Raw genomic sequence first — 25,468 nt, 5'->3', positions numbered from 1 at the left:
CTTTTCACGCTGATCGGGATTTATGTAGCGGAAGAACGTGGAAGTTGGAGTACGCACAGATTCCTGCATCTGGATTTTTCTGTGCGTAAGCTAATTTTGGCTTTTGTGCTTATGCCATGTTGGCGTTATACATGAGGCCCCTGGTGATCTGGGAGTTTGGAGAACAGAGAAATATTTTTTACAATGACATTCCAAGACAACGAAAGGCCAAAGAGAAGATGATAAATAGCAAGTGGCCTATGAGTTACTTTGAGTCAAACAGTTTAGAAACATAGAGCAGGAAAAATCAGAAAGAACAATAAAAGGCAGCAAAACTACACATATTGTTTTCAGCTAAAGGTAAAAAAAGAATAAACAAAGGGGAATGAGGAATCTGAATTGTAACAACTGGAACATTGCAAGCCCAGAGGGAAAAATATTTCCAACTGTACTGCTATCCTGATGCCCACCCATGAAAAGGCATTGAATGCCTGCTGATTCTCAGATTCTCATTCTGGGACAGCCACAGAGAACGTGAGCCTAGGTGTCTCTCAACACAACATGATGTCCAGATGGCGTAAGACATGACACAGCCAAAGATGGAGAGGTGGGCCTTTGTTTTTAGCGAGGGAAAGTAAAGAGTGGTAAAATGACAAAAGGAGGGCAAGACAGCAGTTTAGGGGCAGGGCAGTCCAGCTACAGATCAGGAAACAGGGAAACCCTCAGCATCAGAGCTGTAAATCAAGCAGACACACCCCGCATCTGACTCGATGTGAACTAGGGAAGTGATTCATGGTGGGCCTTTTGGGAGTTCCAAAACAAACAAGACAAGAGCTTAAAATAGAGGGTATATTTTCATTAAAACATGTGAACATTAGTCTTCAGGATGGTGCAGTGGCGTGGTGAGGAGACCAGGGTTTCTGTCCTGGGTCCTTCCTGCATGGAGCTTGTGCATCTGTGCGGATTTCCTCCTGTTGTCCAAAGATATGCAGGTTAAGTGAAATAGCAATACTAAATTGGCCCTGGTGTTGTGGCTTTGTTCGCCCTGTGATGTACTGGCACCCTGCCCAAGGTTTGTTCCTGCCTTGTACAGACTGTGATATGCTCTAACCCACCCATGACCCTGGTCAGGATTAAGTAGGTTAAAAAATGACATGAAATGTAGTCTCCATTTTCACCTTTTCATACACACTATTCAAGCATTTTCAACGGACAAAAAGCAATACTTCCGGATATGTTCTCAAGAAATACCTGCTCGGAAATGGGCAAAGGTGAAAACAAACATTAAAAAGTGCAATCACGCTCTGAATTGTGCTTATTATTCACTCCTTCACTGGTCCCCCTTCACGGATGAAAACCATACTCCAACACAGTGGACGCAGAGGGGTTGCTTTCCATGGCACTTGTGTTGTTTACCTGCATGGATCCAAATTTTGTTACGAATAGTTTCAATTTTGTATGCATGCTCAAAAAATTGCATTGGGTGTGATGAGGATGGACATGATTAGAAATGAGCGCATTAGAGGGTCTGCTCAGGTTGGATGGTTTGGAAATAAAGTCAGAGAGGCGAGATTGCATTGGTTTGGACATGTGCAGAGGAGAGATGCTGGGTATATTGGGAGAAGGATGTTAACGATAGAGCTGCCGGGCAAGAGGAAAAGAGGAAGGCCTAAGAGGAGGTTTATTGATGTGGTGAGAGAGTACATGCAGGTGATGGGTGTAACAGAGCAAGATGTAGAGGACAGGAAGATATGGAACAAGATGATCTGCTGTGGCAACCCCTAACAGGAGCAGCCGAAAGATGAAGAAGAAAAATGCATGCACAAAAAAAAACTATTTACTGGTTGCTACAGTTTTACGATAAATCCCAGTGGCCGGTAGCATTATCACCACTTTAAGGATTTCTCTATGGATGCATGCATGTACAGTGTAGACGAAAATCTACATCATTTGTGTTTTCAGTTATTTTAGTGTAGATAGAGATACTTTTGTAAACGGTGTGAAAACATAGTAGTGTGAACGTAGCATAAGTGTAAAACCTGAAAAAAGCACTAACAACTTTAAAATGGGAAACAGTACTCATTTTAGTGATAGAAGACCAAAAGTGGGAGAATGGAGGAAGAGTGCACTGGAAGATAAGAGTCTGTATAGCTTCCCACAAAACATGCCGGTAACTGGAGGCAATAATGTTACATTCTACGTAAGAAACATCGAAGCCAAGATATTTAAAAAGCTGGTTAACAGGACGGACAGAGGATGGGAAGACCATTCACAAATGCAGTTCAAGTAGAGTTCAGATTGGTTAATTAAGTAGCCAAAAAGGGAACTTAAATCTTTGATATATACTGTACTAGCTGTTACCCGTGGCTCCGTAGTGAAACAGGGCAAACTTTAAAAATCAATTAACAAAAAGTTATCACTAGCTAAATGGAGGCAAATTACGCCCTAAAACAGAGATAGATCAACTCCCCACTCTTGACATCCCACTTCCCCCTCCCCTTGGCCAGCAGCCTCTGTCTCAGATTAGAACAAATACATAGCTTCTGCAAGCAAACCATGATTCTTAGCGCAATGAGAGAAGACAAAAAATCAACCAGAATGTTCAAGCAAATTCTAGAAAAAAACCTGATCTAAATCCGTTAAATAGTTCTCTCATTTGCTAACTAAGCAGAGGTAAGGAACGTCCCGAGGCTGGCGTGTCAGTGAGGAGGAACTCCGCTCCGTAAATCCGTTAAGGAGTTCTCTTGTGAAAAGCGGACAGACACAGACAGACATTGGATTTTATATATAGAGAGATAAGAACAGTCTGATGCAATTAAAGAACAATCTAATGCAATCTAATTAACACTGGATAGATTTATTTCCTTTATATGGATAATACAGTACACCAAGGTCTGGTGTACAACTGGAATGACCCTTTTATTATCAAAATAAAAATCCCCTTTAAAACAGGCAAAACAGCAATGAAGTCCTATTTAACAAATGTCACTAAACTTTTCCTGCTCTAACCAAAAAAAATATTTGCAGAATTATTAAATCATTAATATTTTTTTTTGCTTATAACACATCCCGAGGGAGGAAGGGGACATTCGAGTCCGAATGGACCATGTTCCATGCCTCTATTGTTGAGGCGGCTGACCGGAGCTGTGGATGTAAGGTGGTCAGTGCCAGTTGTGGCAGCAATCCCCGAACCCGTTGGTGGACACCGGCGGTGAGGAATGTCGTCTAGCTGAAGAAGGAGTCCTACCAGACCCTTTTATCCGAATAGCTAATAGGTACCGGCAGGCCAAGCGGAATGCGGCTTCAGTGGTTGCTGAGGCTAAAACTCAGGCATGGGAGGAGTTTGGGGAGGCCATGGAGAACGACTTTCGGACGGCTTAGAGGAGATTCTGGTCCACCATCCGGCGTCTCAGGAGGGGGAAGCAGTGCAGTGTCAACACTGTATATGGTGGGGATGGTGCGCTGCTGACCTCAACTCGGGATGTTGTGGGTCGGTGGGGTGGAGTACTTCGAAGACCTCCTTAATCCCACTAACATGCCTTCCAATGAGGAAGCAGAGCCTGGGGACTCGGAGGTGGGCTTCCCCCATCTCTGGGACTGAGGTCACTGAGGTGGTCAAAAAACTGCTTGGTGGCAGGGCCCCGGGGGTGGATGAGATACGCCTGGAGTTCCTCAAGGCTCTGGATGTTGTAGGACTGTCTTGGTTGACACGCCTCTACCACATCGCATGGACATCAGGGACAGTACCTCTGGACTGGCAGACTGGGGTGGTGGTCCCCCTCTTTAAGAAGGGGGACCGGAGGGTGTGTTCCAACTACAGAGAGATTACACTTCTCAGCCTCCCTGGAAAAGTCTATTCGGGGGTCCTGGAGAGGATGGTCCATCAGATAGTCGAACCTCGGATTCAAGAGGAACAGTGTGGTTTTCGTCCTGGTAGCGGAACAGTGGACCAACTCTACACTCTTAGCAGGGTCCTGGAGGGTGCATGGAAGTTTGCCCAACCAGTCTACATGTGTTTTGTGGACTTGGAAAAGGCGTTCGACCGTGTCCCTCGCGACCCGATCTCGTATAAGCAGACGAGGATTTATGGATGGATGGACATTGAAGTAACTGCTTAAAAATATAAGCTTGGTAATCACTATAAACTCTTACTGACTGACCCTCCTGTTCACTTTTCTTTTTCTTGTTGTCCAGCTGTAACACTGCTGCACTGACAGGCTACTGTCACTGCCCCTGGGAAGTGACACCACAGATATCTGCAGCTTTGTGTTTTGTTAATAAATGAAGTTCCTCTCTTACATATTATGCTGATCAGCCTTGCAGTGAATTCAGAAAGGATTTAGACCCCTTTCACCTTCTGCACACTTGGTTGTATTGTAGATTTCCTTTTAATTGGATAAAAGTACCATTTTGCCCAACAATCTACACTTAGTAACCCATAATGACAAAGTGAAAACAATTTTCAAAAAGATTTTTAAATTTATTAAAAAAAAACAAAAAAAAAAACTGAAACCTTTCATTTATTCCAAGTATTCAGACCCTTTGCTGTAGCACTCCAGATGGTGGTCGGGTGCATCCTGTAATTATCCTTGAGATATGGTGAAAACTTGACTGGAGCCCTCCTGTGGTAAACTGAATTATAGGGTGGTCCAGATCTAATTATGCAATTTTCATTATGCTATAACTTATTAAATTTATTATATAAAAAAATCACCTGAAAAATCCCAGACCATCGAGAAGAGTGCGAACTGACGACATGAAGAATCGTCTTCATGCCGAACTGGAATCGTCCCCGCATAAATCAAAGTCATGCAGACGATCTGGATCTGCATAACTGGATCTGGACCACCCTTTATTTGGTGATTGATATATAAGGTCCTACAATTCAGACAGCAAGTTAGGACAAAAACTAAGCCATAAAGTTCCAAGGAACATTCTGTAGACCTCCACGATACAATTGTGGCGAGATATAAATCATGGCAAGGGAATAATACCATTTCTAAAGCTATGAGTGTTCCCAGGAGCACACTGGCCACAATAATTGTGAAACAGAAGAAATTCGGAAACACCAGGACTCTTCCAACCAAATTGAGTCACCGAGCAACAGTGGTCTTGGTCAGGGAGATTGCCAAAAACCCAATGGTCACTCTACCAAATTGAGTCACCGAGCAACAGTGGTCTTGGTCAGGGAGATTGCCAAAAACCCAATGGTCACTCTAACAGCACTTTCCAAGTCCTCTGCTGAGATGGAAGAATCTTTCAGAAGCACAAGCACCTCAGCAGCAGCCCATCACTCATTTATGGTAGAAATGGCTAGAATTAAGTCACTCATTTAAACAGCCTCTCAATGACTTTGCAAGGATGAGGAAAAAGATTCTCTGGTTTGAGGAGACAAAAAATTAACTCTCAGGGCAGACCTCCAAACACTATGTCTGGTGAAGATGAAGACCATTGTCTGTTGGTCATCTGCCTAATAGCATCCCTTTGGAGAAGCATGGCTAATAGCATCCTGTGCATCTCAACAGCAGGGACTGAGAGACGTTTCAGAACTGAGGGAAGGGAGAATGTAGCCAAACAGAGAGAAGTCCTGGAAGAAAACCTGCATTGGAGTGAATGCAATCACAGACTTGACAGTTCATCATTCAGCAAAACAATGACCTGAAGCATTCAGACAAGAATAATGCAGGTTGTCTTTGGGACAAGTCTCTGACTGTCTTTGAGTGACCCAGACCTAAACCCCCAAAACATCTGTGAAGTGAAATGAAGATGGCAGTTTTGCAGATGCTTCCCATCTAATCAAACAGAGCTTAAGAGGGTCTGCCAAGTAGGATGGCATGAACTGGCCAAATCCAGGTGGGCAAAGCTTGTACAGCTTACCTAGGAAGCGGTAATTGCTCCTAAACAGGCTTCTACTAAGTACTAAATGAAGGCTCTGAATACTTATATGTGAAAGATTCCAATTTTTTGATTTTTGATAAATTTTTAGACCTTTCTGTAAACATGTTTTTACTTTGTCATTATAGGTTACTGATTACAGATTGATAGTTAAACATGGCAAATTATCCATTTTTAATTAAATCTACAACACAGTAAAGCATGCAGAAGGTGAAGGGGTCCAAATACTTTCTGAATCCACTGTATGTATGATACTGTAGAATACCTGGAGAATGCAAAGACAGTTGGACTTCGTAACCTAACCTACCAAGGACCCCTTCATTAATCCAGTAATCCTGGTGTTCTCCTCTCTGCTGCCAACTCTAAGTATGTTAAGGTAGTTATACTCACCAATATGGCACCAGAGAATGGCAACATTTTGCATGCTGATCAACATGTGCAAGTAAGTATCTCACTGTACCTTGTACTGCACACATGACAGTATTAAATGTCATATATTTTAATAACTCACTGTTAATAAATGATACTTGCAAAAATGAGTAAGTGTATACTCTTGTGAAGAGCGTTATGTCAGCCTTGACGTCACATCTGTGTGCATATGAGTACATATTGTGCAGTGCACTGCATAATTTTACAATCATGAAGAGGACAATGGATGAGATACCTGGCAGCATTAAAATGAAAGAAAAGGCATGATTATTGTTGTTATTACTAATAGAAAACAATGAAGGTAGTATTAAAAATGCACTCAACCATGAGCAGAGAAAGCTATTTCTGAGTGTTGGCCTGGGACTAAACCTAACAACATTCACAGAGTCTACAGGTGAAATGGACTGAAGGCTCAAAGACACAGAGGAATGAAAAGGTGAAAGGAACTCCTTTCTATACCTTTGATGGAAAAAGGCTAACCTGGTGGGTAACATTTTCGATAGTCAGAAGAAGTAAAGAAAAAATGCAACCTCTAACATGGGTAATGATCAAACTGGGAAGATAAAAAGGAAAAAAAGAAAACAAAACCAATAAGAGCTGTAGTGTCAAAAGTCCTAATACCACTAAGAATCTTCACCCTAACTACTCATCAGCTTTTTTCCCCATCATATTCACACTTTATGTTCTCATTTTTGATTTAAATAAAACACACTTTTGATGCTTTTGAACACTCACTGGCAAGTCTGGGTGAGGCGGGTGACTTTTCAGTCTTAAAGGATTCTTCATTTCTTGGAAACAGAAACCCACATTTGCTTGACAAGTGCATATTTAAATCAAATATTTAAGTTACTCTCATGCAGAACAAAAAAAATATCACAAAGTGCCTGGTGAAAATGAGTGGTCTTGTACATAATACAAGCTTTAAACATTTCCATCCATCCACCCATTTCTTCAAATTGCATAACTGAATTTTAGGGTTACAGAAAACTGGAGTCGATCCTGGGAGTATTAGGGGTAACTCAGGAGCCCACCCAGGATGACATGTCAGTTATTCGTAAATGGGACCAATTTTCAGTCACCAGTTAACACAACACACACAGTTAAGAACATTTCATGCACACACACAGGTAGAACATATAAACTCAACAAGGACTGTGACCTGTTCAGGGTTCGATCCTAGGACTCTGGAGCTGTGAGGCCACTGTGGCAATATAATCGCCCTGAAACATTTCTAAAAAGATACACTTTGGATTTCTGTCCTGACCGCTTTTACTTTCTCAGCAGCATAACACAACAAGAATTGCAGGCTTACATTTGAAGGTTGGGAGAGGCCCAACACACCCGGCCATAACACTGTCCAGCTCAATGTGAGGGGAACTCAGTTCTGCTCCTGAAGTCTTTTCACCATCTTAACCGTCTTCTTAACTTCCAGTTCATTATATTATTAATTTTTAACAATCTGTAATGAGTTAATGTAACTTGTTGATTGTTGACATTCATTTATGCTATAATGGAAAAAGAAGTGGGAAATACAGATGGATATATAAAAACATAACACATTGTATGTGCTATCTCATAACACAAAACACAACATCCCCTCTGTCATAATCTCTATTTAAAAGAAAACAATAAACGTTAGACTGGATGGTGTTCCTCCTGTACGTTCAGGCTAGTAAACATGACACAGATGAGATGATTATGAACTACACAGAGGAAAGCTATTAGTGTAGTAAATTTATTTTTTGGCATCAGATCATGCAGTTCTTTTCAGTTATGTACATTTAATTTTTTTTCTTTTACTGTTTACAAATATTAGTGTTCGGATGGTGACATCATGGATGATGTTTCATGGGTGCTGCTATATTGTGGTCATTTCTGATAGCTTTAATGTTTTAACAGCATCTGTTGCCAGTCACAGGGACTGGTATCATCATCACGCACTTTATTTAGATGGTTGTGCACAACATCCGGTATCTAATTACTGGATCAATTTCCTGCTTTTTTTGGCAAATGACCTTTTCTTCTTTAAGGCCCATCCGACATATATATAAAAAAGAAAAGAATGGCCAATTTGCACAATGTAAGATAAAATGTTTAGGTAAATGATATTATGCTTTTTTATAAGTAAGTGGGAGGGAAAAAATATATAAAGCCAACGAAAAAGGGGAATCTGCGCTCTTCTGTCTTGCAACGCATGAATCCATGTACTCATCTATGACTGAATAAAAGCTGATTGACTGAACTATTCCTGTCTTCCTCGGAGGTTTCTTCCACATTTTCCTGAACATTTATGCTTCAGGACCGTTTGCTGTCTTCACAGTGTTGGTGTCATCTGTATACATTTCACAAAACTCCTAACCGTATCAAAAGAAAGTCATTAACTGACATCATAGAAACTAACAGCCTGAGCACAAATTCCTGAGGGACTCCACTAACACAGCATTCTCTATTTAAATAATCCAGACTTGGTGACTCCTGTTCATTCCTCAGCTTACAATACAGTTTCACAAGTCATCTATGATCCTTCTTATCCAAGTGAGGAGTAAGTGAAGTAAAGATATAGAGGACATGAACTCTAACCATCTGATGTCCAAACTGATGCCAAGTGTAACAAGAAGAGACACGAGGCATGGCAAAGTTTGGGGCAGCCACCCATTTAATGCGGTTTCCTGGCTGCAAAAGCAAATGAATCATGTGAGTCACGTTTACACGACAGAGTCCAAAACAGAACTGCCTCTCAGAGAAAAGGCGGGAGGCTTTATAGGACGTTGGGCGGAAGTGACATCGTCCTCGGGGCCGGGACCGGAAGTGATGGGTCCTGATTCGAGGTGGTAGCTCCTGGTGGGATTTCCCGGGAAAGACCTGTAGGGAACTTAGAAAGAGCGTCAGCGTAAAGGGCAGATGTATAATCAGTCCTCTCTAAGCCCTTCAGCTGCCTCCTATGCACACGTGTGTGACACAAGGTACTTTTCATTATGCCACCATGAAACTGCACAAAAACACCCTTGAATGAATGATTTGTAATATTTCTCCTATGTGTTCCTAAATCTATCTATCTACTGTATAATGCTGCAACTGGAGGTTCTGTAGTATTTTGTAGTTCTGGCAAGAGACCCTGTAACGGGACTAAAATGGTTGGGGTTAATTACACACTTTTCTGTTACTCTACTAAACATGATTTTTTTTTTTTTGACGGTAGTCAGTTATTTAACTATTTGTCAAGAAAAGTAGGCAGTTTAATCAGTTGTCATTAGAAGAATTTTTCATGCGATCATTGTTTGAGCAGTGCATTCCTGGGCCTTCACTGGGCTGCCATTTCAAAGATTTTGTTTTGCTTATCTCAGAAGGATAGTGGTGTTAGCAGATGGTCTGGCTGCTGAATGTCAAATACTACCGGAGATGGCAATGTTCATGGTGTGGGAGAATTTTTCCTGTTTGTTAACTTTTGTTTATCCTACTAGATTGAAAGACTGCTCCTTTTTCCCACCATTTCTGCTGTGCCACTGTCTCACTGTTTAACAGTCAGGGTGAACGGCTTTGACTAATATTAGCGACATTGCAATATTCAAATGCTGCCACAATGATTGTACAATGTAAAGAATGTGCACTTGAGGAATCTAAATGTCATAATCTTTATATAGTGCCTTTCACTGAGCATATTATCACAAAGAGCTTTACAAAGAACATGAGGATACAATGCAAATCAACAAAGCAATCAAATATATAATAAATTACAGGAAAATAAGAAGTCAACAAGAAATGTAAACTGACAGTACACCATGACACAACCAGTCAGCATCAGTTCCCTCCTAAAGAAGAGTCAATTAAAATAAAACTAAATGCAGGTCCAGCCAATTTAATTTAAGTAAAGCATCTGGATAGAACAGGGCAAGCTTGTCCTAAATATTACAGTAACAAGAAGGACAAAGGGAAATCAAAAACAGCAGCTGTGGTGGGTGGCAGGGTCCCATACCCAGCCGGGATACACCTTTAACACTGGATCTGGGGGAACACCCATGGGCTTCACCCTACATGGCAGCCCCCCTGGGTTGCATCTGGGCCACAATGGTGGAACACTGGAGCTCATCCCTGTTGGGCTCCATGGCTACCGCTGGGGGAGCTGCGTGGCTTAATGAGCCCATGTGGGCTGGACTGCACTACACCCCGAAGTGCTGCCTGAAGTAGGTCAATGAGCACCTGGAGCACTTCCAGGGCTGCTATAAAAAGGAGCCTGCAGCCACTACTTGAGGAGCCAGAGTCGGGAGGAGGAAGACAAAGCTTGACAAAGAGGAGTGGTGGTAGAAAAGGATGAGTGTTGTGTTTTTGTTTGTGGGACTGTGTTGTGCCTGTGGGGACGGGGAAGGCGTTGCCCACAGGCGAAGAAATTGAAATAAAATGTTTGTTTTTTCAGTATGCCTCCGTCTGTCTGTGTCGGGTCAGATGCCAATATAGCGCCTTACTGTTACACATCCAAAAAGCCTAAAAGTAAAACAAAATGAAACAAAAAAATGTTTGCTAAGAGTCAAAACCAAAGAAAGCAAAACAAAGCAGCAATAAGCCAAAAGAACCATGAGAAGTCGATTACAAACTGTTGGACGCTAACTAAGCTGCGGTGACGTATTTGATACTTATGGAGGCCTGACATCAGACAGCATGTAAATGCCGGTGATGTGACAAGTAACTGTCATGCCCTCTGACACTGCACAGTCCATGTCAAAAAGGCACCAAAATGAAAATTCCAGGTGGGTGTCTTGCAACAATAAATATTTTAAGAAATAAAACTAACAGTTATGCTAAAGAGAAGTTCCAACATGAGCCAGAGAATAAAAACATGAAAACACTGCATAAAGAGAAGAGTCGACACTGGAAAGATCAAAAAGAACGAGGGAGCGAGTCCTGGATATCAGAACTCACAAAGCCAACTGAGCGAGTACACAGAGCTGCAGAAATCGCTTATCAGAGCCCAGGCTCCCCATGACCAGTTGAGAAACACACTTTTTTCTTTGTTTAGAGTTTTTATTGTAAGGATCTTACTTACCTGAAAAAGTGAAAGGACCCATCCGAAAGGCACAAAAGAAGATGGCTAACCAGCAGTGTGGACAGCAAATCACCTTTTCCCCAGAGCTCATTTCCAGCTCACCTCCGCATCTATCATTATTCTTCATGTAGTTGCTTCTTTCACTTTCAGAAATGACTTTCCAACACCAAAGGTCACTTAGCACCAATGCTAACGACTTACATGTGTTGGGTCCAGTATTGATATTAAAAAGTTCCACAAAATACGAAAGGTTACTTGAAATGGAGTTTAGCATTGTATAGGGAAGTCTTGTCCATCATAAATATAAAAGAACTGGGATACACTTCCACGGGTCCTTCACTATTTTTTCTTATGCTACATGACATTAACATTCTCAAAGCACCAATGTGGGTGGCCAGTGCTTATTATCTCAGCAAGATTTGGTAAAGGGGTAGGAAATTGGCAGGGCTCACTCACACACACAAACACAGGGCCAGTTTGGAATTGCCAATGAGCTGATATGGGGATGTGGGAGTGAAACTGGAGTACCACAGGATGCAAACTCTACACAGGCAATGAATGGATGTGGGATTAGAAGCCAGGACACTAAATGTGTCAGCAGTGTTAAGCACTGCACCACTATGCCACCACATTTTTTCATATTTTCAAATTCTCTGCAGTAACACTGGTTACTTGAGTAATCACACTCAAGGCCATACAAACCACGCACGCTATATTATTAATTCAGTGAATTCAGTGTACACACTGCCATTACCCACATCAAACTAACAATCATAACAAAGGAAGCAGACTAACTCATATTAACCAAACCACTTAAAACAAACAGTAAATCAAAACCATGAAGCAGGGTTAATGAAGCTGCATGTGCACAGATAAATGATCATTATTAATTTATTGATTTGTCACATTTTTTTTTGTTTATTAGCTATGTGCACAAGTAGACTGTACTTGAGAATTAGAAACTGTCCCGTTGCAGAGTGGTGGTTCTGAGGCTACAGATCTGTGCCGGCAATCAGAAGGTTGCCGGTTCGAATCCCGTAAATGCCAGAAGTGACTCTACTCCATTGGGCCCTTTAGCAAGGCCCTTAATCTGCAATTGCTTCGTCCTGGGTATAATGTTAATTTGCATCCTTGAACTTGCAGGGAAAACCTGGAGGGTTGGTGGTAGGACTGGCACTCCAGCCACCGGAAAAAAAACCTCACACTGTTCAGGTGTCGTGCTGAGGTATCACCCGCTGCACTCAGGTCCCCATCCAGGTGGTTTGTTGTGTGGTGAGTGTGGCAACATGCTATCAGTGTATGCTCCCAACCTTTCATCCTCAACGCAGCCAAGGAAACATGCATCAAGGACGGCAGAGAAAAAAAACTAACAAGAAACTCCATCAAGATCTCTTCTCAGGGAGTGAAAACAGAGGCAAGAAAGGTTTCACAGTTGTCATAATGTGATATTGAGAGCACAGTATATAAAATCCATAAGCCTTAACCATCAATACACTCAGTGGCCTTCTCTCAGAAAAGTATTTCAAATGTACATCTGTAAACTAAACATGTACTGACCAAGACATTCCCTCTTGCAACCAGGAGTGCTGCCTCTATGGTGGACACTGGGAGTAGGGACAGTTAGGTCATCCACCCATACTTTTTCCAAGAGAAATAATTAAGCACACCTAAACATGGTTTTATGTTGAAATCCTGCCTTTGACCTTAACCTTAAATGAAAAACTTCAAAATTGCCCATGTCATGCAGTAGTATTGTTTGCATAGTAGTACAACAAAACAACAAAATATCAACTAAACAGATCCTCTCTATCTGACAGAATTTTTAAAATTCTGTTATCACTTGTACCCTAGCCAACATCTCTCGCCAATAAGAGTAGCTGAAGTGCACGTCTTTCACATCAAAACATTATAAGCATAAATTGAGCCAATATTCATTGATGAGATCAGCTCAGAGTAGCCACCTTGTTAACGTCTTTAACCATTTCATTAAGCCGTGGACAGTTTGTTATTTGACAAATCCATAAGAAGATTTCTCAGTGTCCACTGCTTAATAACACTTACATAAGAAGTCTATTTTCAGAATTACCTATAGGAATGCGACATAAGCAAGCTGCTAAACAAAAGAAAATGATTAAATGTTTCTGTTTCAAACTTCTGACAAATGTAGTTACTAAGCCCTGTGCCACTTGGCAGTACCAACGTGTAGCAGTTTTCATCTTAAGAGTCACAAGTTTGATTTGCATTGGTATTTTGAGCTGGATGCTTACTGTTTGGGTGAAGATGCAGTTGGAGACACCGAGACTCTAAAAGTGACAACACAGTAGCATTTATAGCTACTAGCTACTAATCTTGAAGTCTGCAAATGGGAAGTAGAGAGCAGCCACTATGTGTGAGATGACAAAGCAGGGCTCCTATTCTTTTTTAGACAGACTTGCACAGGGCAAACCCATAGCTTTTTTGACAGTTATGTTCTCCCTTTTTTATATTATAAAACATTTGTTAAGTGTTTATTTATTTCAGTGGGCAAAGGTGCAAAGCTGAAGTAGATCGAGTGTATGGCATCCTCAATCCATGATTGCAAACACGATACACAGCAATAAAATTGGAAATACATATTGAATCACTGCAGCATGAATGAGTCAACCTGAAATAATGTGGACGAAGTAACCATCAATTCCCTCCTGACACTTTGCAAGAAAACATCTTTCCACTGTTAGACTTGTTCAATGCAATTCAAGGTTACCATGGGCCATCGGCTAGTGCAGCATCACTAGACTCACATTAAAAGACATTTTATTTAAATGCAGACAGACTAAGTTGTTTCTTTAGATCAGTGTATTTATTGCATTTCAAAGGGCATACATGCACTGGGGTCATAAAACAAAAAAAACAAACAAATGCCATTTTAACCAAATTATTATTATATTTTCTTTTTCACCCGCCGTTTCATATTTTCACAACATACGGCATTTCTGATACAGTCACTTGGAATGGTACAATACATAGATTATTCAGTAATATTTCAGAGTGTACAGGAGCTACTGTCAGACTGATTCCACGGCTTCTCTAAAAAGCTGCCAAGCCTAAACACACAAGTAACACTGCTCAACAGTGATCCCCCTCTTAATGCATAAAGATCTTCAGCTGGACTCCCACCACAGCTTGCATGAAAACCAAAGACTGAAGCAACAGAAAATGCAACATGTACATTAACAGAGAGGAAATGAGGTTGAAGGTATGGAGATAGAGATACCAATCTGCTCTACATAATACAAAAATAGCACAACTCACAGGCCTGTTAGTTAAATGAAAAACACAAGAAACAAACATACACTGATTAAGGAAATGACTGCCAGCAGGACCTCCTGTCTGGGCCACTGGTTGGTAGTGACAAAGCACCCTCGCTCGTGTCCTAAATGTGAAAAATCCAATGACTGTGGTATACACACCCAAAACACAAAGTTTCTAAATACTGTGTTAGTTAGTGCTGAAAGTAAATTATGAATACGCCTTTTTTCCCTCTAAATCAACAGATTTAACTAAAATATAGAATTTCAGGGATAAAAAGTAACTTTTCAGAAGGTCATGTGTGGCTAATATTAAATGCAACAAATTAAACCACTGAAATATAAAATAATTTAAAATAAGCACAAAATAACTCCAAAAACAGAAAACAAAATATTAGGTGGTGATCTGGGTTTCTTAAGCTGGCAGCAAATTGTTCAAATGTTGCCTAATTAACTGGATCGAAAATAAGAGAGAAAAAAGGTTATAGTCACATTACTGTTTAAACAGTTTCATATCAGTTCAACAACTATACACTTGCAACAGACATACAGAATAGAGAAAATCCTAGGATTTGCCAGTTATATACATTAAAAACGTTCCCAAGTACACATACATATTTTTCCAGATGGCTCACCACATCGTAAGAGCTGAGTGCCTGTCATTGTAGAACAGAAAGAGTAAACGCGCTGGCGGGCACCAGTAACATACATCCATCGTTCAAGTTTGCAAACACTTATAAGGAAAGATATTAATGACACAAATTTCTGGTCCAGTGGGTAGGTGGGGTGGGACTGGGGTTACATCAAGATAAGCACACATTTCTAGGGTTCACTTTCACAGTTGTGCTACAACATTTTACAACCAGAGGAGTAAACATCTGCATGGAAATTTGTACTGGTGGCTAGCTGGGAGCATCTGGGTATCGGTGATTACTTGCAGACACCAAGCCAACACTTTCATGGAGTCCCATCAAAAAAAAAAAAAAAAAAAAAAAAACTATATATATTAAAAAAGAAAGTAACAAATTAAATGGTACCTGAAAAACAAGAGAGTTGAAAACAGAATTGAGCCATCAAAACGTGAGCTAAATAAATCAATTCACTGTTTAATAAACAATACATCAATACATTTTCATTTTTTACAGATTTGTTTACTAAAATAACAAAAACATAACACACATAAAGATAATCAAAGACTTTTTGATTTTCTGTTACCAATATCCTACATTACAGTCTTCATACCCTTCTTATCAATAACAGAAATAAATATTTGATGAAGTAAAATACAAATCAAGGTCAACAGTACCTCCCAAAGAAGAGGGAAAGGGAACAGAAATGTAATTTGTGGAGACGGTCCTCCTCGGCCTACTAGTGAACTTTATCTGAATGTACCTGACTTAACTCTTGTGTTTGAAAACATAAGGGAAAGTGCAGCACCAGTACACCTTTTTTGGAATGTCATGCTACAGCCAGGGTTTGTTCCCTGGCCCATATATATTTTTTCACTTTTTTTTGTTATATCAGTTGTTTTAGGATTATTATAATTTATGTGGTTTTGTTATTTCTATATTTATACATTACTTGGTATTTATGTTTCGTGTATTTCTGTTTGCCTATGTACCTTCTTTTCTATGATGTGGAACCCTCAAGGAACTGTACTCAGCCTTTAAAATTTAGGTTGGGGACAGGTCTATCAGAGGTTCAATGTAGTTGTAGTGAGATGTTTTTTAGCTGTAAGTACTGTACTGAATTTCTTTTTGTTTATTGAATATTTCTGCTCTGTCTTTGGTTACTGATTACTAGATTGTGGATTTGAAATTGTCACCCTTGAGTTTGCTATTTTAGGCAAACTCTTTTGCATTATTTTTAGTTATTTTGTGCTCTTCTAATAAATTCTTGGAATGTTTAGAACATTGTTTTGGTTTTGTGTTTTCAAGGCTGAGGGTTCTGGTTATCCTTTCTCTTGAAGGGGATTTTTGTTCATTTACAATATTTTCAACTTTTATAAGCCTGAAACCCATTTTGGGCCTGTGAAAGCCTTCAACACTGCCTCTTGTGTTTGGGAGCTGGATACTTGAGGTTAGGCCTATTTTGTGCTGCAGCCACAAACAGGAAAACAACAATGTTGAAACAAGAGACAGGAGTGCAGTCCTGGAATTTAGAGTTTAGAAAAGTGACACCTTATTTTTGTCCTCTACTGTAGTTGAAATGTATTGGGAGCAAACCTGGTTTTTCTATGACAGCCTGAAGTGCTTGTTCAGTGAAGCATTTGATTTGGTTAATGGTAAGGAACAATATGGGGAAACAGTATTCTGTGCTTGAGAAATGTGTAATGCACGTTGTCTGGAAACAAAATGGTAGACACGTTTCAACGAATCTACTTCATCTTAAAATGACATGATAATTTCACTTTAGAATATGTCAATAAGGCTTACATTTAAAATCCAAAAAATAAGATATTAACTTGAACTCAGAAGACTATCTGAGACATTGTGAACTGGCTCCTGAGGTAATCTTGCCAACAGCTGTTCTGTAAACATTTTGATGAATACCCATTATGCCCTGTTATGTGGTTTGTCATAGCTGTCATTGCAAATGAGTTGTACAACTGGTCTGAAAGTGTGAATGGAGCCCTAAATTCAAAGACAGTAGAGGTCACCAGAAATTAATACTGTGGATCTGCTCAACACATGAGTGGACAGGTAGACTAGGAACAAATTTCATTGCATGAAACCGAAGTAGAGATTGGAGGCGCACCATGGCCATGGCCTGAAAGGAGAAAGTATTTCTTGGTGATTTCTGATTGCAGCATAAACTCTAATGAGAGTAAATATAGAAGGTAACTTGTCAATAGTCACAGAGTACAAATGTATGCTGAAGTGCAAAAATATTTACCAAGGAGGAAGCTGACCGTGGCAAAGACAAAGAAGGAGACAGAGACAGCATCAGAAAAAATGAGAGAAGGAGGATGTGGTCAAGTTTGAAAGAAAAGCTAGCACCTCTGAGTAAGAAGGCCCGCTTGCTGCTCTAACCTCAGAATTTTCTTTTTTTCATCTTGTGAATGAGTCAACTTACATGGAAAATTATACAAAGTTGTAAGTTTAAAAATGTTCTTTCCCACTGACATACCCATCGCCAGGGTCACCATAGTGGAGATGCATCTCTCTTTCCCATTACATTCTATTTCCAATCATCTCTTTACACATTCAATCTCCTGTACAGTCATCTTTAGAATATCCTTCCGTCTGGTTTTTGGTCATCATCTTCTTTCTCCTGGCAATGTCACCTTTGAAATTTTCTTTTTGGAGTCTTCTCCTCCTAACCTTCTAATGCATTCCCTTTCACCTTTAGATACCCATTAATTTATAACTCTACCTGAACATTCACTACAGCATTTTTATTTAATATACATTCCTTTAGTCTGCCCCTGGTTGTACCCCAGGTTTCCCTACTATATAACATTGCTGATCTCACTACTGTTTTGTATATTTTTCCTTTTATCTTGGATGCTATCATTTTGTCACATTGTATTCTGCTCAAATTCACTGCCTAATTTCCACCTTCAGCTCTCCATTCCTATGAATCACTGATCCTAAGGACCAAAAGGACTCAACTTACTGTAACTTCTTTGCTTCAAGCTTCACATTTTCATTACTGCTCTCTCCACTATAAATGCACAACATATATCATTTTTGATCTGCTCCTTCTCATCCTATGCCATATTAGAGTATCTCTCTAATTTGATATCTAGCTATTGCCATGGACCTTTGCATACAGTAACTCACAATCATCTGCAAAAGGCAATGACCATGGAGACTTTCTTCACATTTTAATCTCATCCAATATTTATATACACAATCTATACAGGGCTCAATGCGAAAGCCTAATGTAATCCAACTATTACTATTCCAATTCCTGCTTCACAAGACTACCATCCTCGCTTCAGCCTGTATGATTTTGATGAATCTTGCGTACTGCTCAGGAACCCCTTTCCTTGTCAAGCTGCATAAGCTTTCTCCTCTAGGCACTCTATCATGGCTTTTCTCAAGGCCTACAAAGGCCACACTAGATCTTTTCTCCATTAGGATACACAATGTATTCATAGTTCCTCATCACTCGTTTGAAACCAAACTGAAGTTCTTCACGGTTTCATATTTCTCTTAAACTCTTTTCATTTGACTATATCAATAGTCTAAAGGTGTGAGGTAGTATCTTAATTTCCTTATACAGTATATAGGTATCAAACAAATATGTTTTCATTCTGTGGGCATCTTTTAGGTTTCAATTTGATGTTTAATGTCTCTTTTCTGTCGTCCAACAATTTGCACACTTCCACTGGTATATCTTCTCCAGCTATATTCTTATCCTTCATGCTCTTTCTTCTGTCAGTGTGTTCTGTTCTACAGAACCACTGTGGGTTCCCACTCTTCTGGAATTCTCTCATTGAGTAATTCCCTAAAAAACTGCACCCATCCCTCCCTTTTTCTGTTAGCTGCTCTGAAATATTCCATTTTTATCTTTACTTTTAAATTTCCTGTATCGTCCTCCAGTCTCTCTCAACTCCACTCTTGAATATTTTGTCACAAATAATGTATCTGTTATTGAGTGTTGATGTGATTCTTGTACTTGAAGTGTGGCAGAATTTTAATCTAATATCTTTAATCAATACATGATAAATTTTTACAATTTAATACAAGGATATTCTTACATGATGTTGTAACAATGGATTATTAAAAGTATAAGGAAAAGGACTTAGCACTTATTTCAGATAATGTAAGAGGATATGGAGTGGATCTTACCAATTTTCACTTGATGACACTTAATTGACTGACTGAGGGTTATCCATTCACTTTCTCAAAATAATATCCAAGTATTTCTAGTATCAGTATACCTTTTAACAATATGTTTAATGCTGGTGTTAAACTATTTCAATACTCAAATCTTCAGAAACAGCAGTATATACTGATTAACCACCTATAACATGCTGTATGCATCTCTTCATATATGATCATTTATAAATTACAATATTAATTCAATCAAAGCAGCAAAGGCAAACAGATGGACAAACTTTTATGATATCCATAAATTATAAGCAAGTCAAAACTTTCTCTCCAGGCACTGAGAAAGTCAACAGCTTGTACACTGATTTTTATTCACCAATATCACCTTAATATAATACTTCAGAACAGACATTATTTGGCAGTCGGGTTGAAGCTAGTTAATCACATGCTTTCATATTCAAACAAATACTGAAGAAAATGAATACACTATTGTAGGTTGTTTACACCTCACACAGTAGTAACCCACATCTACATCTGTATTATATTGCAGAGTAAAGGAATCAGACTCAGTGACAAATAGTCACACACACAACCTACCTTTCAGGGTTTATAAGAAATCCTTTATGTTGAGATCTGCTAGTGGATCTTTGGATGGGGGCTTCTTGGGGCTCTGTGTTGCAGGTGTAGGACTTGGAGACAACTAAAGGTTAAAGAATTAAAAAGTGACACTAATAAACCTGTGCACAGCTACACAAGAGCCACCTGCAAAAAGTTAGGCAACAGAGGTATATCAGTAAAATGTTAAAAGTGATTGGGAACAGACAAAAAGCACTGCTGCAGTGTTCGAGGTTTGGTCCATTAAGGACAGACTAGGGATTAAAGATATAAAAATATATGGGACCATTAGAGGGCACTCTGTTGTGAAGGTTCAAGATGTTATAGATCTGTTCCTGACCCCAGAAGCAAACCCTATGTGTGATTTAAAAGCTGCTCCCTCCTATTGTGCCTGGTTTCAGTTGTGACAAAGGCTCAACTAGCAATACAGAGCTATTAAGAGAATCTTCAAGGGTGGAAGTATAGCAATTATATACGCTGCTGCATGGGCACTGTGATTTTCAGACAAACAATTTGGGCAAGCCACCTCTTACGTCAGACAGGACAACTATGTGTATAGCCAGACCCAGCAGGACAGCTGGTCCAATACGGTTATCATACAACTAAAGTTGAACCTGATTAGAACTCCTAATGTGATATAGACAAACTATAGACAGGATAGGCTCCAGGCAACAACATTCAGAAAAAAATCAAGTTGAAAAAAGAACAAATAAATGATGAATGAAAAGACTGCCTAACCTGACTCAAGCCTGACTGAAGAATTGAACATTAAAATTTATGCCTACCAACCTGAACAAAACCACTTGTGTAGAAGCGAAACTCGCTAAGCACGGGGTAGGTTTCATAACTCAGATTTCTTACAGATTCAACACATTTATTTTCATTAATATGGGGTACGACTTTAAAACAAGCAAAGAAGATCCAAACAACATACATATCTGCAGATTTTTTATAATGGGAGAATCTCTTATAACATTTAAGAAGGTGAGCAAATATTTCATATAAAAATGGCCTAAATTAACAATTCAGTTTCATTGGCCGTTGATTATTTATAAATAACATTTTTTCAAAAACTCAGTTTTACAGTATATACATGTAAGATTAGGAAAAAAAAACAATAGGAGTGCTTAGCATTAGGGCTCTCGGACTACTACAGTCACCTCTTCAATCATGAACTGAAATCAGACTGAAGGCTCATTAATTCACATTAACATACTTTAAGCTCTGCAAGTGTGTCTGTTCAATTTTTGGTTGTAATAACAAATAGGTTGCTACCATTCTTGGTTTTTCTGTGTCCATTGTTAACATATTCATCAACATATTATACTAACTGATGTCAGAGCAGGACGTAAGTGTCATTGCCAGTTTTAGACTCAGTTTCAGACTGTTCTATATTCCAATAAAATCATAAACTTAAAGGATGGGTTACAACAACAACATTTATTTATATAGCACATTTTCATACAAAAAGAAGCCCAAAGTGCTTTACATATTGAAGAAAAGAAAAATAAAAGACAAAATAAGAAATTAAAATAAGACAACATTAGTTAACATAGAAAAGGAGTAAGGTCCGATGGCCAGGGTGGATAGAAAAAAACAGAAAAAAAAAGATTTTTACCCAACTGCTTACTTAATAAATGTGAGTTTCTTTTTGCTGAAGTTTTGTCTTTTCTTTCCTTCCCTACCTGCTAGGCTTAACTTAACATAAAAATATTATATATTTGTAGCTAGCAATCTACAAAGGGAGAAAATGAGTTACTAGTTGTAAGGGGGGTGGATTAATAAGGTGGGCTTCGGAGGGTGGTGGTCATAAAGTGTTTTTTATTATTTGAGTGTTCTTCTTTTCAAGTCTGTGTAAGCTGGGTTCAAGTCCAACTGTCTGTTAATGGCATTTTCATTTGATAACCATGATTCAGCCAGCTCTCTGGCACTCTTAGTATTAGCCCTGAATTTTACTTGCACAGTTTTCCAGTTAAATGTGTGTCCTAGCAATAGCCCTTCGCCACACAACCATCTCTGGTGTTTACAGAGAATTATCAGAAAAAGGGGAAATATTCAGTGAGCAGCAGTTCTCTGGGCAAAAATGCCTTGTTGATGCCAGACATGAGAGGAAAATGGCAAGACTGCTTTGAGCTGAATGAAAGGCTACAGTAACTCAAATAAACGCTTGTTACAACTGAGGTATGCAGAATAGCATCTCTAAACACACAACACATTGAACCTTCAAGCAGATGGGCTACAGCAGCTAGAGACCGGGAGCTACTATTGTTAGCTAAGAACAGCCAACTGAGGCTACAATTTGAGCACGCTCACCAAAATTAGACAATAGAAGATTACAAATATATTGCTTGGTCTTGATTTCTGCTGCAACATTCAGATGGTAGGGTCAGAACTTGGTGACAACAACATGAAAGCATGGATCATCCTGCCTTGTATCAACGGTTCAGGTTGGTGGTGGTGTAATGGTGTGGGGCATATTTTCTTGGCACACCTTTGGTCCTCTAGGACCAAATGAGCATTGTTTAAATGCCACAGCCTACCTGAGTATTGTTGCTAACCTTGTCCATCCCTTTATGATAACAGTGTACCCATCTTCTGATGGCCACTCCCAGCAGGATAACCTGCCATGTGACAAAGCTCAGATCATCTCAAACTGGTTTCCTGAACATGACAATGAGTTCATTGTACATTGTATTTAAATGGTCTCCACATTCACCACATCGCAATCCAATAGAGCACCTTTGGGATGTGGTGGAATGGGAGATTTGCATCATGGATATGCAGCCGACAAATCTGCAGCAACTGCATGATGCTGTCATGTCAATATGGATCAAAGTCCCTGAGGAATGCTTCCAGCACCTTTTTGAATCTATGCCATGAAGAATTACAGCAGTTCTGAAGGCAAAAGGATGTCCAACCTGGTACTAGCAAGGTGTACCTAATAAAGTGGCCAAAGAGTGTGTGTATATATTATTAATATATGGCTACCAAGTAGAGTGACAGACAGTATATGTACATTGTATAGTATATAAAATACTGAAAACATAGGATATAAATATGTTGCATTTAAAATTGTATCAGGCTGGCAAACAAAGGCATGCAGAGAGCTGCTGAGACATGCTTACACCACAAAATGAGATGTGTTTAAAGTTACTACTCACTACTTCACTATTCATAAATAAATTCACTATATGAGAAAACTCAGAAATAGTGTTGCATTTGCACCAATTAAATATCTAAATATGGAAAGTGATAGAAAATTATATAAGAGTAAGCATATTGTTACATAAAAAAGTGTAACTAATGACTTACTGGTGCTCCTGGAGCTGCAGCAGCCCCAAATGGCGGTCTCATCATTGGCTGAGGGTACATCATTGATGACTGGGGCATCATGGGTGCTCCTGAAGCAGGAGGCTAAACATATAGAAATTGTGGATATTTTTTTTACCTGTATTAAATAAATTGTTCAGTATGAAGAACTGTTATAAATTAAGGATGAAGGCAATGGGCTTACCATTCCAAACCCAGGCTGAGGGGGAACAGCACCCATCGGTGGTACGGATGCCCCAACTGGAGGCACGCCCCCTACTGGTGGAACACCTCCGGGTGGAACAGGACAAGGCTTTAAGTTAAAAAAGAAAAAGGTAAAAACAATAAATTACATTTATAAACCAAAAAGTACACAATGAAGTGCATGATAAACTACTAAAGGTTTATCTAATAAACCAATTTACAATTAACACAAACTTCTAACGGGATAGCAGGATGAGCTGACATACTGACCCTCTTAATTTTTTTTGCCAAATTAAACAATCAACAGAACCTTCACATTTTAATATGAATTTTTAAAGTTGCCATCTTCGGACTAGATACATTTCACACAATTTTTACTTTCCCCTAAAACTATAGAGGAAATTCACTCATTTTCTAAACTCCTTCTTGACTGATGCCCATCATGGTAGCTGCAGTATAGTTACAAGGCATGAGCCAACTCTGGAGATGGGGCACCAGTATCCATAGAAAAATGGGAAGGAAAGAAAATTAAAAACAGAGAACATGTAAACTGTACAAAAGCAAAGTCAAGGTCATGATTTGACTTTGAAGCTATTATTCAGGAGTGCTTACCACTGAATCACCAGACTGCTCTATAAAAATTACTGTAAAACATACTGCTTTATTTGAATAATGTAAATGACATTAATATTACAATTTCTGTAAACCTATTATTGAAGTGATATTTAAGTTAAAATAAGATATTACAAAAGTAAAATGGTATGCAACACTAAATAAAGCTAATACAGTTCTTCATATGTTACATAACTAAGAATGCTAGTGTTTGTATTTAAGTTTACTGGTGTTCACTGGTGTTAAATATGACTAGCTGATAGTGTGTGTGAACATGTATACAAACCATCTTTTTATTCATGTGGGCACTTAACATATTCAATAACAATTTAAGTAAACAGCAGACCACTTCCATAAAACTAGTAGATTTACTGACCTTCATCCATAAAAAAAAATAAATGTGAGCAGCAATATCTTCCCATATCATAATACAAACTAAACATATAAGCTTGCAAAATAACTTTTTTAACAGTTTACTTGGAGTCAATAAAATTATTATGTTATATGTACTGTAAGTGATTTGCTGCTTCCTTATTTTTAAATGTTAACTGCATTAATGAAACGGCATGTATATTAGTTTAATTCAGTATGTCTGACAGTCTTCATCACGTTAATGATTGTGTTGTGATATTAGGCTATTTTCAAAATCAGTAATAGAGTTTTCAACTAGCTCTAGATGGTTCAATCAGGTACTTGGATTTGTTATTACATCTGTTATGGATGTGTTATTATATCTAAAGGAGCTGAAGTACATTATGAGGAGGTGGAAAATTAAAGGAAAATAGGGAAGTTAAAAAAACAAGACAGTGAAAAAGCAGAGGCTCTAAACTCGCATTTTTCTGAGGTCTACACATGTGAGGAAGTAGATAACCTGCCAGCAGTAAAAATTACTACTAAGGAGGTACTGAGTGATTTGGAAATTGCAGAGGGAGAAGTATTGCTCAGATTAAATCAGAAGCAGAAATTTATCAAATCACCAGTGCCAGATAATATTTACCCTCAGGAGGTTAGGGAGTACATATATAAACCTTTGACACATTTTTTCAGGAAGTTGCCGCATACTGAGGAAATTTCAAAGTACTGAAAAATGGCAAATATAAGGGTGATAGAGGCAGATCCAAGCAACTATAGGCCAGTAAGCTTAACATGCATCACAGGAATATTAATAAAAGGAATCATTAAGGATATGATTGAGCAACCCACAGGAAGAACATGAGATTTATTGAACCATCAGCATGGGTTCAGAAGAGGTAGATCATGTTTTATTGGCTTAGACAAGGGAATCAGAGGGTTATGGTATGAGGAACCCTAACAGAATC

The 25,468-nt window shown here is 39.1% G+C and overlaps 1 protein-coding gene across 4 annotated transcripts in view; it reads right to left on the bottom strand.

Moving 5' to 3' along the window:
* Positions 1–14,158: 14,158 nt before the first annotated feature.
* snap91a (synaptosome associated protein 91a) overlaps positions 14,159–25,468 on the bottom strand; it is a 247,694-nt gene continuing 236,384 nt past the window's right edge. For all 4 annotated transcript variants that reach the window (XM_039747581.1, XM_039747580.1, XM_039747582.1 and 1 more), the window contains 4 exons: positions 23,539–23,646; positions 23,337–23,438; positions 20,007–20,109; positions 14,159–15,665 (listed from right to left, as the gene is read on the bottom strand). In XM_039747581.1, coding sequence (XP_039603515.1) covers positions 20,017–20,109; positions 23,337–23,438; positions 23,539–23,646 — 303 coding nt within the window. In that variant the 3' untranslated portion in view covers positions 14,159–15,665; positions 20,007–20,016. The remainder of the gene's footprint in view (positions 15,666–20,006; positions 20,110–23,336; positions 23,439–23,538; positions 23,647–25,468) is intronic.

The sequence above is a fragment of the Polypterus senegalus genome, chromosome 3 (genome assembly GCF_016835505.1).
Source record: "Polypterus senegalus isolate Bchr_013 chromosome 3, ASM1683550v1, whole genome shotgun sequence".
Taxonomy (NCBI): domain Eukaryota; kingdom Metazoa; phylum Chordata; class Cladistia; order Polypteriformes; family Polypteridae; genus Polypterus; species Polypterus senegalus.
The sequence above is the reverse complement of the archived record's forward strand: the minus strand, read 5'-3'. Positions and strand labels throughout refer to the sequence as shown.